This window comes from Camponotus vicinus, unplaced genomic scaffold (genome assembly GCF_025532165.1).
Source record: "Camponotus vicinus isolate PSW18456_S1 unplaced genomic scaffold, iyCamVici1.0 SCAF_2, whole genome shotgun sequence".
NCBI classification, from domain to species: Eukaryota; Metazoa; Arthropoda; class Insecta; order Hymenoptera; family Formicidae; genus Camponotus; species Camponotus vicinus.
The window spans coordinates 13,717,647-13,735,308 of record NW_028141956.1 but is presented as its reverse complement, the minus strand read 5'-3'; the positions used below and the strand labels follow the sequence as shown (position 1 = coordinate 13,735,308).

Here is a 17,662-nt window from a genome sequence, read left to right as displayed (position 1 = left end):
AAGTTTGTGTTACACTGTGCTCGAATATTAAAAGAGATGATAATTTATATACTTGACCTGGGAAGCATGTGTAGGAAAATCATATATATAATTAATCTATATACCTATTTACACTACTTAATGGAATAGATATATTTTTTACGATATGATAATATCTGCTTTATATTATAATCTGTATGTATCTATAAAATGTAGATACGAGATAAAGCGTGCAACTCAATATACTCTTAATCTTTTATTAATATAAAAGTACATATAAATGATTTAATTATAGGATATAACGTAGAATATAATATATGTATATGTATATGTATACATACATACATATGTAATATAAAATCTCTAAAAACTTACCTTTTTAAAAAAGATAAAAAAGGCATCAAGTACATGCGCCATGTACAAAATAATTGAAAATAATATTAGTTTCAAACTAAAAATGTGAAAACTATTGTAAAAAATTATTATATGTGCAAAATGGTCTTAATTTTCTACAAAAAAAGTGTTATAAAAATAGTAATGCGCTAAGAATAAAAGCTTGTTCAAGTTCAAATAAAAATATTTTAATTTAAAATACTGTTGTGCAAAATAGTTATTTTAATGTTCAAAAACAATAATAATTTATTTTTTATCTAATTAAACTATCCAGAAAATATATAATTACTTTTAAACATTTTAAACAATCAATAACGACGATAATATCGTCGTAAATATTCGAAATTCGCCGAAGGTTACTAAATCGACGACGAGTTAAGCGCTTCAGCTTCCGCTATCGCCGTTCAAGGGAGAAACCGAATTACGCCGACGCGGATTATTGGTCCGTACAAAACGGGACCTTCGGCAGTCCGGACATCAGATCTGATTCTATCATCGCTCTCGCTATTATAGCGAATGAAATCACTGATCCTGATTCGAATCCTATTGCGTATTACGGAGACAAAGGAATGTACTTCGCCTCAGCTGAGACTTCCCGGTTTTCCATCTGTGCAACATTCCGAAATTCTTACCGCCGCAGAATCGGAACCTACTCCAATACAAGAGCATTCTCGGTCAATCGGCATTTAATATCCGCATCGCCGACACGTGTCATTATGTCTCGAGATGGAATAAACCGCTATTTCCGCCAAGAGTTCTCGTCCGACGCATATTCCTTGCGTATACCGTTCCTAGCTTGCGAACATCCGAGCCTAAATTAATTATATTCGCATCGCAAAACCATGCATGTAAAATTAATCCTTAATTAAAAATTATTCTAACACTGCAGTCTCTTAATAACTAGATAAGCACCTTTTTTTGATTCACGATTTAGAGTCCTTTTATGGTACAAAGTGATATTAAAGATCAAAAGTCGAATCGAACAAACTTTTTGCGTGACAGTTAATTATTTCGTAATAATTGATCTTTTCCTATAGACGAGTCATCGTTGAAGTAGCGTTGCGATTGTTTGAAGATGCAATAGCATGTTGAGTTGCTGAAAATATTCCATGACTTTGACAACCCAATCGCTTGAGGAACAGCTGCCTAATCTTTTTCTTCCATACAAATATAATGAAAACACAAAAGTACTGTATAACGTCCAGCGCAAAGAGCATATACCGAATAGCATATAATGTATCATTATTATTATACAACACATTGATATTTATACACGTTTGTATGCAAATGATGATGAACAGCACTTTAATTACTTCTAGCTGCAACTTAAACCTGTAAAATTGAATAAAATAATTAAATAATTGAAAATAAAATATGTATGCGTGTATTTGTGATTATTTTCGATAGTCATAATAATTTAATAATTGTTAATAAATTTACGAGGAAAAAATTCAAAAGTTATCCACATTTAATGAAAGAAAATTTTCGATAAATAATTATTAATCAATTATTTCAATTTCAAATATTTTTAAAAAATATAAATATATAAATATATTTTTAAACGCTATATTAATAAAATTAAACTACAAATAATGCTAATTTTAAACTTAGAAAAATGAAAAGAGAAAAATACAAAGAAAAAATAACAGTTTTATTAAAAAATTTTTATGAAATGCGATGATTATCTTTATGAAATAAGAAACATTCACAAATTCTATTTTCTTTATTTACATTTTTGGACTTTATTTTTACCACTGTCTATCATTTTCATGAAAATCGATTTTCTGAAGGAAATGCCAGTGTAATTAAAGTGAAAGCATATTTGTTTCTTTAAGTGTAATTATTAAAAAATTAATTAAAAATTTGCAAGTAAGAGCCAATAAATCACGGTAAATTGGAGGGCAAGATAGAAAGAAAACACTTTCCTCTTTCTTATTATATGTATAATTATTATATAATAATTTTATATAGCTAATATATATTTGGAATTACTCATAAACATAAACGTTTCGGATCATCTTTTGATTCTATCTTCAGCGAGACATTAAAAATCACTCCAGGAACGTTAAAAATTTCAACCAGCTCATATAAGATTAAATCATTTCGATATCACTTGAACAATCAATAAGCAAATATAACTGTATCTCGCAATGATCTGACAAGCATATTCTCCCGAACAATCCTAATATTAATGTAATATTAATGTCACGCTGAAAATGAATCAAAAGATGATTCGAAACATTCGTGTTTAATGCACTCTCTAAAAGTGAATTAGTGTATTATCACTGTAATCAGGGCTGTACTTATAATTGCTTGTAATCAGTGAGTATTTACTGTTTTTCAGTGATAATACACTGATTCACTCTAGAGAAAGTAGTATATATACTACTTTCACTAGAATGAATCAGTGTATTATCACTGAAAAACAGTAAATACTCACTGATTACAAGCAGTTATAAGTACAGCCCTGATTACAGTGATAATACACTGATTCACTTTTAGAGAGCATATATTGTAATGAGTAATTCGAAATATATTAATACGAAATATACTTGCCAATTTTTTAATTAATTTTTTGATTATTATTATTTGAGGCAATTTTTATTTCAATTAAGTGTGATTATAAAAACGCATTATCATACAAAGATACCGTCTTAGGGCTTCTGCACACAGGACGCGGCAACGCTTGCCGCGCGGCGGAAGTCGACGCGATAGCCAATCAGCAGATACATAACATCCACCGCGCGTCAAAGTTAAACTCAATCCAACTTTTATAAAAACACATTATCATACAAAGATACCGTCTTAAAATGACAATCTCTCTCTCTCTCTCTCTCTCTCTCTCTCTCTCTCTCTCTCTCTCTCTCTTGCTCTTGAAAATGAGAATAATGTTGTTGATAAATTTTTATTTATTAATATCTTAGGATATATAAGTTATTAAAATTATCATGCATTGATGTAAAAATGTTGCTTACCATTGTTTTTGGTCATTATAACATTGCTTTTCTGAATTTCTCAGGTGATGAGCAACGTTTTTTTCGAAATATGAGATTTTTCGTGCCGTAAAGAAGGATAAACAAATGTTACTGGTAACAGAGATAATTATAATTCCATAATAATACAACCAATATGGTAATCTGCCTGAAAATGTAATATAAAAATTGAATTTTTTATTGTTTCTCATATTAAACCGAGTTTTGCAAATGCATCAAACATATTTTCTAATTTCAATAAGAATATTTAAATTTATGTTATATTATTTTTATTTTTATGTCCTAACATAAAAAAATAATGCATTAATTGAATTATCTACTAGTGCAACATTCACTTACCAATAATCAAACATTTGTCGCTAAATTTAAGTCGGAAGTTATTTGGTATGACAGGAACAAAATGTAAAATACTATAAATAATAATGATCATAAAAGGGATTCCCCATGCGTAGATAGAATATATGATTAACATTTTCTTCTCTTCTTGTTTCATCATTCCTTGTGACGAATGCAATTGTCTGGGAAATGTAATTTACGCTTTACAATTAGCCGGCAAAAATAACAGAAATTACAATGTAATTAAACATTAATATAAATGTATTTGATCGAGATTTTTGAGAAAATAACTGATTCCATAAATAACTATAAAAATTGATTTTCTTTATTCAACACCACGATATGACAATATATCGTTGTAAATAAATAATTATATTATTGTAAGTAAATGTGAATGTACATACTTATACATATGTATATTATAAATTAATAATTTGTATAGTATTTTGTACAATATAAATTAATCTTATAAAGATTAACAAATTTACAACAATTTACATTATAAATAAAATATATACAATACGGAATAATAAATAAAATATATATAATATATATAATACTTGTATAGCAGCTTACCTAAATGTACGCCAAAAATTGAAACTCATTACATTTAACCAAAAATAACTTCCGAAAAAGGCATAGTATTTGACAAAAGCTGAAACAATGAAATAAACAATATGTCAATTAATAAGTTTTTGTTAAATGCTGAAATTCACAATTATATTATATGTGATCGTAAAAAATTATAAATCGTGAATTAATTTTTGTACTGCAAATTTATAAAAAGAAATATATTTATCATATATTTATCATATTCTCACTTAATAATTTCTTAATGTAGGCATAATTCTGTAAAATTTTAACAACATGTAAAAATATATAAATAATTTTAACGTGATTTTAAAATATTTTTATATAATTTCAATTATTATTCTTTCGTTCTTAAAATTATATAAATTGCAAATTATATATTCAAATTATCAAAAAATATTAAACCGCCAATTTGCATTGACATTTCTAAAAGATTTACATACTGCATTGTGTGTGTGCTTTATTATAAAATTTAAATATATCGTACCAAATATGATATAGATGGAATTCCCTAAAGCATCCGTTTCGATTAGTGTATTCAGCAACTCAACCGTGTACGCAACGAATACTAATCCGCTATATCTACACAGTATAAAGCCATATATATTTCGGAGCTCTGGCATTATGAAATACACTAGGAACATCATCAACGAAGACAGCATAACTCCTAATTTGCCGCAGAAAAATACGATGTTGCGCATAATTGAATCTTGCGTAATTGCAATATGAGAATCATTTTTCCTATTGTGGATTTCATTTCCTATATTGTGGGTTATGATTAAGTTATTTGCATTTTCTGTTTTATTGTAGTTTATAGTCTTTTTCATGATCTTCTTCATAATATCCAAACAAACATTTACAGTAAATTTGTGAGCCACGCTAGCGAGACAATAGGATGTTGATTCGATGGTTGTGTTGTAATCAGATAGATACAAAGAGCCATCGGCAAAAAACGTATTATAGGTAGGTTTAAACGAATAGTGTCCAGTCTTCTGACACGGGTCGTGAATGACCAGAAGAAATACTTCGTCTACACCTTTACTTTCGCTTTGTAACGAATTATTAATGTATCCATACATGTTTCGCAAGAAAATAAAGTCACCCTTTTGAGCCTTGCATGTTCCCTTAATCAATTGTTTACCGAAAGGACAGCATAGTCGAAAACAAGTAATATTGTCGCACATCTTGTATGGAATTATATTTTTTGTTGTTATAATAGTTGAATGATTGTTTTTATTGTTATCAATACTAATATTTTCAGAATACTCGTGCCAAACGGATTCGCTCTTGTTTTCAGTGTTCTTCAAGTTTTCATTTGTATAACTTGCATTTTTATTTGTAATCTTACTTATGATCTTTTTCGTAGTCTCAAAGCAAACTTTCACAGCAAATATATAGTGATCTATGACTGCGAGGCAATAGGACGTTGATTCAACGATTGTGTTGTAATAAGATAGATACAAAGAACCATTGGCGAGAAAGAAAGTGTTGGAGTAAGGATTATGCAAATAGTGTTCAGTTTTCTGACACGGATCGTGAACAACCAGCAGAAATGGATCGTTTACTTTGTCATTTTCACTTTGAAACGAATCATTAATGTAACCATACATGCTTCGCAGGAAAACAAAATAACCCTGGTCAGGAATGCAGTTTCCGTCAATTAGGCGATTACCCAAAGGACAGCATAGCCGAATACAGGTAAAATCGTCGCACATTTCGCTCTTGTATGGAATTACATTGTTTTTACTATTATTTCTATTGAAATATTTAGGTAAATCATATGTAAAATTAATATTGCTTTTCATCCATTTTGAGTCATAGTCTTCCTGTAATGTAAAATTTTCCTTATCGTCAAACTCTGTTGAATTGATGCGAGAATTCACCGATATTTGACTATCATTCTCATGCGCTCGAGATTTATATTGTATGAAATGGTCAATCATCAATCGCTCGTGATTATTATTCGTAAAATTGATGCGATACACATATTGCATATCATCGTTATTTTTAGTAAAATTTTCATGCAAATTATACCAATCTTCTCCATCATCATAATTTTTCATAGTATTTGCATCAAGTTGATATCGTACCGTAGTTGAATAATCTTTCTCTTCATTGTCACTCGTGAAATTTGACCAAAGTACCGAAGATGAAGCAATGATTGGAAGTATGCAATAAAGCGTGAGACTTTTTCCATACATCATCGATTATTTAACGTGTTGAATTTACTTGTAAAAAATATTCTTGATTTCTTTTTACAATAGTTTCACAGACGGGTATCTAACAGCCATAATAATACATAAATTAAAAAGTTGAATAATATTGTAAAATTGTAAAAGATTTGATGATGCTTACTTGCTGCGAAGAACGAATTTTTCGCAACAAACTTACGAATGCACTTTTGAAAAAAACAATGTCGATGAACAAATAATATTTCGATAATTGAAATTTAAAGTGTTTAAAACGTTGACAAAAGTTGTATTTGTTTGCTCCTGTTAGTCTTACTATTCTGAAATTTATGATTTTTGTTATGAAATTATAAATTTTATTTTTTGTAAAAACTTATAATCTATGAAAATTAAGGATATCTGAAATTTATGATTTAAGTAACACTGAGAAAAATATCCGATGAAAATTGAACGAAAAATCCGATGAAAAGGTAACAAACGGATATTACCGATCTCTTTAATCGGAAAAAAGAACCGATGAAGGCCGAAACAACCGATCAAAGATATCCAATCAGAAAGTTCCGATTAGAAAATATCCAATCAGAAAATTCCGATTAGAAAATATCCGATCTAAAAATATCCGTTTGTTACTTTTTCACCGGATAATCCGATTACATCATATCCGATCAATAGACCTAACTCTTAATCGGAATTTTCCCATTAAATTATCAGTGTAATTAGAACGGATTTTTTGAAAATATTCATTGATATTTAAGTCGTTCACAGGCTAAAGCGATTAACTCTATTTTTTGAATTTTTTAAAATTTTAGTTCCAAAGCACTTGATTGATCAATCATGTGCTTTGGAACTAAAATTTTAAAAAATTCAAAAAATGGAGTTAATCGCTTTAGCCTGTGAACGACTCAAATATCAATGAATATTTTCAAAAAATCCGTTCTAATTACACTGATAATTGGCGCCACAACACTTATATACACTGCTTCGATGAGGCACGAAGCACAAGATGAGGCACGAGGCACAAGACGAAGCACAAGACAAAAGCTTACAAGCTCGTGCACGCCTAGTCTGCCTGATTGGTACTGTCGCCAGCATGACGCAATCGCAATTGCTTACGCGCACTATCGGACATGTTTGAACGGATAAATTGTATCATCGGATATATTTTAATCGGAAATAGTACATTAAATCGGATATTCAGCTTGATCGGAAAAAATACTCTGTTTTTATCCAATCAAGTGCAATGTCCGATCATATTGTACATTAATTTGAAGGATAAATAAATGGTGGCTCATTATCCGTCCATATTTCAACGGAAATTACATTTCATCGGATAAAGATATCCGTCATTTCATCGGATAGTCCAAGATCCATTCAAAACCGATCGGATAAAGTGTTCGAACGGTTTTTTCCGATTAAAATTGCTGGATATTTTTCTCAGTGAATGCGTCGCATAATATTTACTTCCGTTTATATGGCTTTATTTTTAGGGTTTTCAAATTAAATTTAAAAATTTGTTATTGTTTACACTGATACAGTAAGAAGATACAGTAGATTTTTAGCTTTTTCACTCAACTCGATGAAATAATTATTTTATATTTTGTTGTTATTTTTGTCTTTGACGTATATAGAGAGAAGATCGTACGAGAAACGCGGTAAGACTATCGGAGATGACGACTCGTCGAAGAAGCGGTCTGCGTGCTGCTGTAATAGTATATATATAGTGTGTCAAAAAAATTTTATATGCAAACTTCTATGGATGATATTTTGGTTAATTCAGTGACAAAAAAAATTTGAGATATTTATTATTTAAACATTTCATCCTTCAATGATAAGTCGTTACAGTTTCGAAAAATTTACTAAAAATAGATTCATACACAGATTACTTATGCGATTAGCTTATGCTCGAACGAAGAAAATTTTTTTATATCAGATGTTTATACACAGTCGTAAATCTCTTAAAAGCAAGAAGTCGATAATATAAATATAACAGAAATTTTATATATTTCGGCAACAAATTTCTTCCGATTTTATTCATTATCTTTTGATTTATAAAAGAAATATTTATTGCAAGACCTTATTCATATTTTTATTCTACTCTGTAGATAATGATATCTACTAGTATAAAACCGGATAAAGAAATGTTATTTGAAAACCAGTTGGCATTCTAAAGTTTTACATAGATTGAATCATTAACATCAAGAAATAGTGTTGTGTTGAAGTTATATAGACAACAAAATCATCAAGTACAAAGTTTTTAATTGTAAATGTTTTAAATTTTTGGATCTCTGGTCCATAAGAATATCACAATAATGAAGAATTATTATTAATATTTAGATATTGTGTTAAATTATAAATATATAAAATAAATAAAAATTGTTATAGTAACTAAGTTTTTTTACATTAAATTTCATTACTTTTAATTTTTTGAATTTTATTCCATCGAAAATAGCGATAAACCACATAAAATATAATTTTATATAATTTTATATTTGATTTTGACTTTTATAGAAAAAAGAACTAAATTATTTTAAATTTTCAAAACATAACAAAGTAAATATTCATAATGATTTAATTGTAGAATAATTGTAGTAATAAACGTAAGAATGTAGGAATTATGTCTATAGATTAAATATACGAATTAAATATACGATTGATTGATGTTTTATGTGTGCTTATATGTGATATTAAGAAAAAGAATACATGTTTTCGTTGTGTAAAGAGCTTCTAAAGAAAGAACCAATATTTTGAAACTTCAAACATCATTGCCCCAGAAATCATTCTGCAAAAATATAATATTAATTTTTAAGTGGACAATTTAATTACACAAATGAATCGCCGGAATAGAAATAGAATCCTTTTTTTGCGTACTATAACATTAAATTTCAATAGAATCAAACGAACCGTTTGCAACGACAATTCGCTTTCCTGCAAGAATTCATCTTATCCTGCATGAATATCTTCTCTAATGTCTTTTCCGACATGAACGAGAGAAGAATGCACAAGAAATATGTGCTCGGGTAAAGAATGAGATTATTTATTTTTCATCTGATATATCTAAAAGATGTAAAAAGTACATATAGATTGTAAAAAGTACATATAAAATAGTAACAGAGAGTTATATAAAATTAAAAATAATATTTCTCTATAAGATTTCACTTGAAAGATATGAGATCTTATTTTATAATATTTTTATTATCGGATCAAATTTTTACAATCAGATCAATACATACATATCTATCATTTTATGTCTTCCTTAATGATTATAATAGGTATCACATCAAGTACATGTTTGTTGGTGATATGATGAAGAACGAAGTGGAATGTATTATACGAAGACTGAGACTTGCATTGCAAATGAGGCTGTGTTTCATCTCTCACATAAATATAGAGAAAATTCATATACGTCCTAAGCCACAATTATTCCCGCTACTGCGGGAATAACATCGTGACATGTGTGAGATTTGACTTTCAGAATTAAATATTAATCCGGAAATCATTTCAAAGTAGAATTATTAACGCGAAATATAAATAAACAATATTTCTTTTATTCTACGAAATGATCATCTCAAATGATCTGTATTCGATTATATACGCGAATAAATATGTGTTTGACTATTGCTTTTTTTCTTTCATTGTATTTCCTACTGATTTATAGATTTATTTTTTCATTTTTTTTTTATTTTTTTTAACAAAAGTCAGATAAAGAAAAATAAATTTAAAAAATGGATAAAAAAATACTTGTATTTAAAAAATTTTTTTATTTCAGCCATAGATTTATTATATTTTTTATATTTTTAATACAATTCTTTTTACTAAAAATTTTTAATTGAAAAATATATACATGACATTTTATAATTTTGATGTGATTCATGAGCAATATAATGCATCGCATTAGTTATTATATCATCCGCATCTAGTTCTTACTCGCTTAAAAAAATTAAATTTGCGATTAAGAATATAAAATATGATTCGCTTTAATTTCTTTAAATTTTCTCATTAAAAGTAGTTTTAAATGGACATCTTTCACATCATTAAAATAGTTTGAATAATAACGAAACATTTGTTCTAATTTTATAAATAATTTAAATGTTTAATGTGTTGATAAAAAATAAAAACTTTACCATATAATCACTTCGGGATCACTTCGCGATTTCCTTGATACTATTTTAGCCTATGTTTTTTTTTAGGGAGGTCCGGGAGGGATTTATTAAAATATATTTTCGATTTTATTTAATTATCGCTTGGTATCGCTTCAAGGAAAATCTATGCACAGAGCTATTCAAGTTCAAAAGAAGAATTAGTTTATTTTTTTAACTGATACATCGCATCAGTTATATTATCCAGATCTAGCTCTTACTAGCCTAAACAAAATTAAATTTGTGATTATAAGAATATTTAAAATCAAGTATAAGCTCTGCAATAATTTAAAAAAAAACTAAAACTAAAATAAAAACTAAATTACTTTTAGCTTATACTTTGAAAACTTTTTTCAGTCTCCCTTTGCTGACGAAGAAGTTGCAATGTGAATAGGATTTGAAATCAAAATTAATTGCTGATTCTAATGCACATATGCTCTTAAAGAATGTCAGCTTTCTAATTCTTATAAAATTCTTAGTTATTCGTGAGAACGATACATTCATAATTATAGTTATACAGAAATAGTATTTGTACAAAATAAATATAAAATAATAGAATTTTAACAGGTTTATTTATTTATTTATTTATTTATAAAAAAAACAACTAAGAATTCGAGTCTATGTGTTAACAAAAAAATTACCTATGCATGTTATACAATAATATTTCAAAAACTTTTTTATTCAAAGACGGTTTTACTCCCGACTGCTACGGTTGGCAAAAAGACGGAGAGAGTTTGCGTTTCACCGAGCTCGGGTTGATTGTGACAGGCATTCTCGATAACTATAACGTAGTTCGATATCATCTTTCGCACATCAATTTTTGATAATATAAATGAAAAGTGTTATCAAAAGGTTAAAAAATACAAATTGTAAAGAAAATTAAAAAGAAGAGCTAACAAATACACCATTAAATAATAAAAATCAGAGAACAAAAAAGAGACTTAAGAAAAGGAATAGACAAATATATATCTGACAGAAGGAAATCAGGACTATGATTGTGTAAAACAAAAGGATCAACGATAATATAAAATTCATCATCGATTAAACAATTGTTCCAGCACTGTAGTCATTCTTAATCACTGGATATAACCGTTTTGATTTACGATAGAATTCTTTTGTCGGCAAAATGTCATTAAAGATCGGTCGATTCGGACAATCTCTTTGCGCGGCGGTTTGTGTAAGAATCGGTATTTTCCCGATTGCAATTCTGGCAACCTAATCGCTTCAGCAGCAGCTGCCAAATCCTTTTCTTCCATAAAAATATGATTATAATGCAAAAGTGTGTTATGCATTCCAGTGTAATATATATATACTTAATGGAAAATGAGTCTTCCTCATATAACACTTGAATAGCAATCAGAGACCAGTATATGCAATTATTAATAAATAGTACTTTAGTTACTTGTACGCATAACTTAAACCTGCAAAATCATTGAATAAATAATTAAATAATTGAAAAGAAAATGTATGTGCATGAATATTTAATATTTTATTAATGGTAATAATTAATAAGTTTATAATTGAAAAAATTCAAAATTACCCATGTTTAATGAAAATAAATATTAACAATATTAGTATAATAATAGCAATAAATGTTATATTAGTTAAATTAAACTTCAAAAATAATGATAAGAACATAAAAATAATAAAAAAGCTATGAAGGCCAGCGCAGATATTATGCACGCAAGAAGATTCAAAGCTAATCAATAATTAGTAACAAATTTATTAAGTAAAGTTGTTGAATATTAGAATCGAACCTACCGAATCGGATCTACCGAAATCATCTTCCATAAATGTTGTTTATAAAATTGATTGCGAGAATTGTAACTCGTCTTATGTGGGTCAAACGGGTGTAGACGACTTCAAACTAGAATTGAAGAACATTTTAAACACATCAAATACGTCGAATCGCTCAGTAATTACAGACCATAGATTACAATTGCATCATGAATTCAAGTGGGATGAAGTGATTATATTGGATAAAGGACCAGTTTTTTATAAACGTCTTATTTCCGAAATGTTTTTATTAAAAAACAAAATAATAGTTTGAATTTGCAGACTGACACTGAATATTTACATCATAATTATGTTTCGGCTGTAAGCAAACTCCCAAACATTTGATGTTTGTTTTCGAGTGAGTTTATACACACCAGTATACTTTTCATAATATTGTGAGTCGCCTATCAGCTCGATTACACAGCACATCGAGAATGCTATCTTCATACTCTGAATCCTTCACGAATCCCGGATTTTACATCATTTACTATTATAGCTATTACTGACAATGAGTTTAACGCACGGTTCATTTAATTTATTTTATTGTACATCGATTTTTGTTTTATTTATTTATTTATTTATTGTGTGTGGTCAGTTGCGGATTATTTGACTCTCTAATTATTGATTTTTTAGCTTTAATTTATGACTCATATTGGAATATGAATCTCTACTTACACCTCTGTGGAGGGATTCGACCTGCAATGGGACGATCATATCATATGATACGTGCGGTTTGATAGTTTTTATTTGACAATATTTGTCGTAAATTTTCTGCTTATAACTTATCCGTTACGATTTATTATTTGTTTTATTTTATTATATTATTTGCGCTTTTATATTATTTTTTGATATTATTTGAAGATGGAAAAAAGGACCGGAAGAACGTCTGCGATTCCAATATTCAACAACTTTACTTAATAAATTTATTACTAGTTATTGATTAGTTTTGAATCTTCTTGTGTGCATAATATCTGCGCTGGCTCTCATAGCCTTTATATTATTTTTATGTGTTTATTTTATAACTTCTAGAGCTATTTGTCTATTATTTCTTAATAACTTTAAACTTGGAAAGATGAAAAAAGAAAAAGACATAAAGAGAGAACAGTAAAGTTTTTATTAAAGGTTTTTTTAAAGAAATGCGATTATTACGTCTTTATGAAATAAGAAACAATTATACAAAAAAAGAAAATCGTCAATTTTCTCAAGAAAACACGAGAATGATTGAAGCGGAAATATATACTTTTATAAGATTAATTATAAAAACAATCAAGGATCTCTGAAAATGATATCTCACTGTCTTTCTCTCTTTTTCTCTCTCTCTTTCTCTTCTACTATTGTTGAAAATGAGAATGCCATTGGTAAACTTATCTTTATTAAGAAATTTCAGCACATATCTTATTAATAAGATAAATTAATTATTAATAATTATCAGCCATATCGATGCAAGGATATTGCTTACGTACCATTTTTTGTTGTTATTGTAACGCCGACTCTCCGAATCTTTCAAGTGATGAGCAATGTCTTTTTCATAATACGCGATTTTTTGTGCTGTAGAGATACACAAGCAAATAATACTGATGTAGGAGATAGTTGCAATAGTGTAATAATACAACATATATGTCAAACGGCCTGAAAATGTAAAATGAACTTCTTATTGTTTCTCATATTAAATCGCGTTTTATAAATGCATCAAATATATTTTTAATTTCCGTAAATCATTTTTTATTTTTATGTGCTAGCATCAATTGAATTATCTATTAATATAGCATTTACTTACTATTAAACCAACATATATTACTATTTTTGAAATTTGGTCGAATATTACTCGGTACACCAGGAACAACATACATAATGCCACAAATAATAGCGAGTATAAAGGGGCCTCCCCAGCCGAAGACAGAATATATGATTAACTTTTTTCTCTCTTGTTGTTTCGTATTTCTTAGTGATCGCAATTGTCTGCGAAGCGCAGTTTACATTACATTTATGAAGTAAAAATAGAAGAAATGCAAATACATAATAATACAAATGTGTTTTCGGTCGAGGTTTTTAGTAATTCTATTATATATAACTATTAAAATTGATTGACATTAAAATATACTCGGCGATAATTCCTCTTTTTTTAATTTGATTTATCCAATTTTATTATCCAATATTATATATGTTAGAAAATGTAATTGTTAATTGCAAATTACATATTTTTTCTTAAAAACAAATATGTTTTTTCTTTACACCAATTGATTCCTCTCATTATTTTGTAGATAAAAGTATTAAGATAAGATAATAGAAAAATGAAAATTTTACAAGATATTTTATGGTTTATTTAAAATTAAGAAATTATTTCAAGCCTCATAACTTGGAAAGTACTCAAAGAAGAAATACTTTATTATAGTGTTTTGAAAAGCTATCGATATAAGCTATAAGAATAAGTAATAAAAAATAGGGGGTTCCATTTAAAAAATTGAAGGTGACTTTCACGCGACCTTCAAACGACTTTTCAAGGTCAAACCAATGTTACTATCTTATGGCCCCCTTCAAGCCATACAACTTTTGTCTGAAACATTTTTTTCAATCTCTAAGTAATATCGAGATATTTGACTGAAAAGAATAAACTGGAACACCCTGTATATAATACGGAATATTTAGCAGCTTACCTAAATGTACTCCATATATCGAAACACATTACATTTAACCAAAAATATCTTCCTAAAAAGATATAGTATTTGACAAAAGCTGAAACAATAAATGAAATAAGTTGAATAGTTGAAATAAGTTTTTGCAAAATGTTGAAATTCAAAATTATATTATATATGATTATAAAAAAATTATAGATTAAAAATTAATTTTCTGTTCAGCAAATTTATAAAGAGAAACCATATATTTATCATATATGCTAATATATTATAGCTCAATAATTTCTTAATGTATAGCATAATTCTGCGAAATTTTAACATGATTTTAAAATGCAAATACTTCTATATAATTTAATTTACTATTAATTCTTGTGTTTCTAAAGTTGTAAAAATTACAAATTACATATTCAAATTATCAAAAAGTATTAAACCACCAGTATGTCAGCATGCACTGACAATCCTAATATCTCTAGATGCTGCATTGGTTGCTTTATTATACAATTTAAATATGTTGTACCACTAGCGATGCAGATGATGTCCTCTTCCATATCACTTATGATTAGCACATCTGTCAGTCTAACTGTTTCCCCGATAAATATCAAGCCGCTGTATCTACGCAGTATGAAGCCATGTATATTACGGAGTTCTGGTACTATGGAGTATATTATGAACATCATCAGCGAAAGTAATATACGTCCTATTATACCATACGTATATACGATGTTATATGTTTTAACCTCTTGAGCAAAGTCTGTATATTCTATTGATTCATGAATGATTTTATCTTTGATTTCCTTCATAATCTCCCCGCAAATATTCACAGTAAAGTTGTTTTGAGCCACAGCGAGACAATAAGATGTTGATTCGATGGTTGTGTTATACTTAGATAGATAGACGGAACCATCGGCGAGAAATGTGTTATTGTAAGGATAAAGCGAGTAATGATCTTGACATGGATTTTGAACAATCAAAAGAAATAATTCTTCTCTTCTTTCACTTTCGTTTTGCAACGAATTATTAATGTATCCATACAAGTTTTGCAAGAAAATAAAATTACCCTGTACGGCAATGCATGTACCATTAATCAGGTGATTACCGAAAGAACAGCATAGTCGAATACAAGTAATATTGTCGCACATCTTGTATGGACTGATATTATTTTTATTGTTATCTGTATTAGAATTTTTAAGGTACTCGAGTAAAGTGGACCCGCTCTTGTCTATGGTTTTCTTTAAGTTTCTGTTTGCAGTTTTCTTTATAATCGGACGAATTGCATCTTCATTATAATTTATAGTCTCATTCATGATCTTTTTCATACTCTCAAGGCAAACATTCACAGCAAATATGTTGTGATCTACGGTCGCAAAGCAATAGGATGTTGATTCGATAATTGTATTGTAATACGGTATATATAAAGCGCCATTGGCCAAAAACGTAATATAGTAAGGATTAAGCAAATAGTGTCTAGTCTTCGGACACGGATCGTGAATGACCAGAAGAAATGATTCTCCTACCTCTTTACTTTCATTATTTAACGAATTATCAACATATCCATATATATTTTTCAAAAAAATAAATTTATCCTGTTCGGTAGTGCATTTTCCGTTAACCAGGCGATTACCGAAAGGACAGCATAGGCGAATACAAGTAATATTGTAGCACATCTGCGGAACGATATTATCTAGTATTTGATCATCATTCTCATGATTCTTTGCGACATGCGCTCCAGATTTATATTGTATCGAATCGTTATGCTCGCGGTTATTTGTAAAATTAACGCTATACGTGTACTGCGTATCATCGTTATTTCTGGTAAATTTTTCATGCAAATTATACCAATCTTCTTCTTCGTCGTTATAGTTTCTCTTCTTCATCATCGTAGTATTTGCATCAAGTTGATATCTAATCGTTGAATAATCTTTTTCTTCGTTATCACTCGTGAAATTTGTCCAAAATACTGAGGATGAAGCGATAAGTGGAAGTATGCAATACCAAAGTGCGAGATTTTTTCCACACATCATCGATTACTTAACGTGTTGAATTTACTTGTGAAAAAACACTCTTGATTTCTTTTTACAACTGCTCAGACGAGTATTTAACGATCACAATAATATATAAATTTAAAAAGTAAAATTGTGTATTAAAAAATTAAAAACGTAAAAGTGACATTGTAAAATTACGAATATATGATGCTCATTTAATGCGAAGATTTTGTCGAATTAAATTTAAAATTGTTATATGATAACACTTATAAAAACAACATTGCAATAGATTTTTAACTTTTTCACTAAACTCGATGAAATCTTTATTTTTATTTTTATCTTTGAGATATACGGAGAGAAGATCGTACGAGAAACGCAATAAGACTATTGAAGATGATGATTCGTCGAAGAAGCAGTCTGTGTGCTGCAGAAAAACCATATATACAATGTGATTCAAACAAAAAACATTATTTACAAACTTCTATAGATGGTATCTTGATTAACTTTGCGACTAATTTGATACATACATTTTGTTATTTATATAATATTATTTTTATTATTTAGATATTATTATATCATCGAAGGATAAACCTCCCAAATGGTAAGACGTAACGTTTTCAAAAATAGATTCATAAATCAATCATTAAAAGTAGA

The 17,662-nt window shown here is 28.4% G+C and overlaps 2 protein-coding genes and 1 long non-coding RNA gene across 6 annotated transcripts; all 3 read right to left on the bottom strand.

Annotated features, from left to right (window-relative positions):
• Nucleotides 1-493: 493 nt before the first annotated feature.
• LOC145966305 (uncharacterized) lies at nucleotides 494-8,091 on the bottom strand. Of its 3 annotated transcripts, XM_083090317.1 has the most exons (8): nucleotides 8,055-8,091; nucleotides 6,648-6,801; nucleotides 6,383-6,572; nucleotides 4,780-6,118; nucleotides 4,278-4,356; nucleotides 3,705-3,883; nucleotides 3,348-3,513; nucleotides 494-1,704 (listed from the first exon to the last, which is right to left on the bottom strand). In XM_083090317.1, exons 3-8 carry the CDS (start codon nucleotides 6,494-6,496, stop codon nucleotides 1,404-1,406), a joined length of 2,178 nt encoding a protein of 725 aa, XP_082946443.1. In that variant the 5' UTR covers nucleotides 6,497-6,572; nucleotides 6,648-6,801; nucleotides 8,055-8,091; the 3' UTR covers nucleotides 494-1,403. The 3 variants fall into 3 exon arrangements, with proteins under 3 accessions (XP_082946443.1, XP_082946440.1, XP_082946442.1); XM_083090314.1 differs by having other exon boundaries at nucleotides 4,780-6,572; XM_083090316.1 differs by lacking the exon at nucleotides 8,055-8,091 and having other exon boundaries at nucleotides 4,780-6,572; nucleotides 6,648-7,161.
• Nucleotides 8,092-9,126: 1,035 nt separating this feature from the next.
• LOC145966324 (uncharacterized) lies at nucleotides 9,127-9,950 on the bottom strand. The gene is made up of 2 exons (XR_014437023.1): nucleotides 9,383-9,950; nucleotides 9,127-9,260 (listed from the first exon to the last, which is right to left on the bottom strand). It is a non-coding gene; the product is annotated as an uncharacterized LOC145966324 (long non-coding RNA).
• A 1,379-nt stretch (nucleotides 9,951-11,329) lies between these two features.
• LOC145966311 (G-protein coupled receptor Mth2-like) lies at nucleotides 11,330-17,363 on the bottom strand. 2 transcript variants are annotated; one of them, XR_014437021.1, is made up of 6 exons: nucleotides 15,544-17,363; nucleotides 15,048-15,126; nucleotides 14,171-14,352; nucleotides 13,857-14,022; nucleotides 12,379-12,484; nucleotides 11,936-12,038 (listed from the first exon to the last, which is right to left on the bottom strand). XR_014437021.1 is itself a non-coding variant. In XM_083090322.1 (5 exons), exons 1-5 carry the CDS (start codon nucleotides 17,045-17,047, stop codon nucleotides 11,750-11,752), a joined length of 2,220 nt encoding a protein of 739 aa, XP_082946448.1. In that variant the 5' UTR covers nucleotides 17,048-17,363; the 3' UTR covers nucleotides 11,330-11,749. The 2 variants fall into 2 exon arrangements, 1 of the variants encoding a protein (XP_082946448.1); XM_083090322.1 differs by lacking the exon at nucleotides 12,379-12,484 and having other exon boundaries at nucleotides 11,330-12,038.
• Between the last annotated feature and the right edge of the window lie 299 nt (nucleotides 17,364-17,662).

Excerpts from the sequence above, each read along its gene's own strand:
- LOC145966305 (XM_083090314.1), bottom strand. The coding sequence starts at position 6,496 with ATGATGTATGGAAAAAGTCTCACGCTTTATTGCATACTTCCAATCATT. Across the intron at positions 3,884-4,277 it reads AATTTTTGGCGTACATTTAG|ACAATTGCATTCGTCACAAG; the intron begins GTAAGCTGCTAT and ends TACATTTCCCAG. Across the intron at positions 3,514-3,704 it reads CGACAAATGTTTGATTATTG|GCAGATTACCATATTGGTTG; the intron begins GTAAGTGAATGT and ends TTACATTTTCAG.
- LOC145966311 (XM_083090322.1), bottom strand. The coding sequence starts at position 17,047 with ATGATGTGTGGAAAAAATCTCGCACTTTGGTATTGCATACTTCCACTT. Across the intron at positions 14,353-15,047 it reads GATATATGGAGTACATTTAG|ACAATTGCGATCACTAAGAA; the intron begins GTAAGCTGCTAA and ends TGCGCTTCGCAG. Across the intron at positions 14,023-14,170 it reads TAATATATGTTGGTTTAATA|GCCGTTTGACATATATGTTG; the intron begins GTAAGTAAATGC and ends TTACATTTTCAG.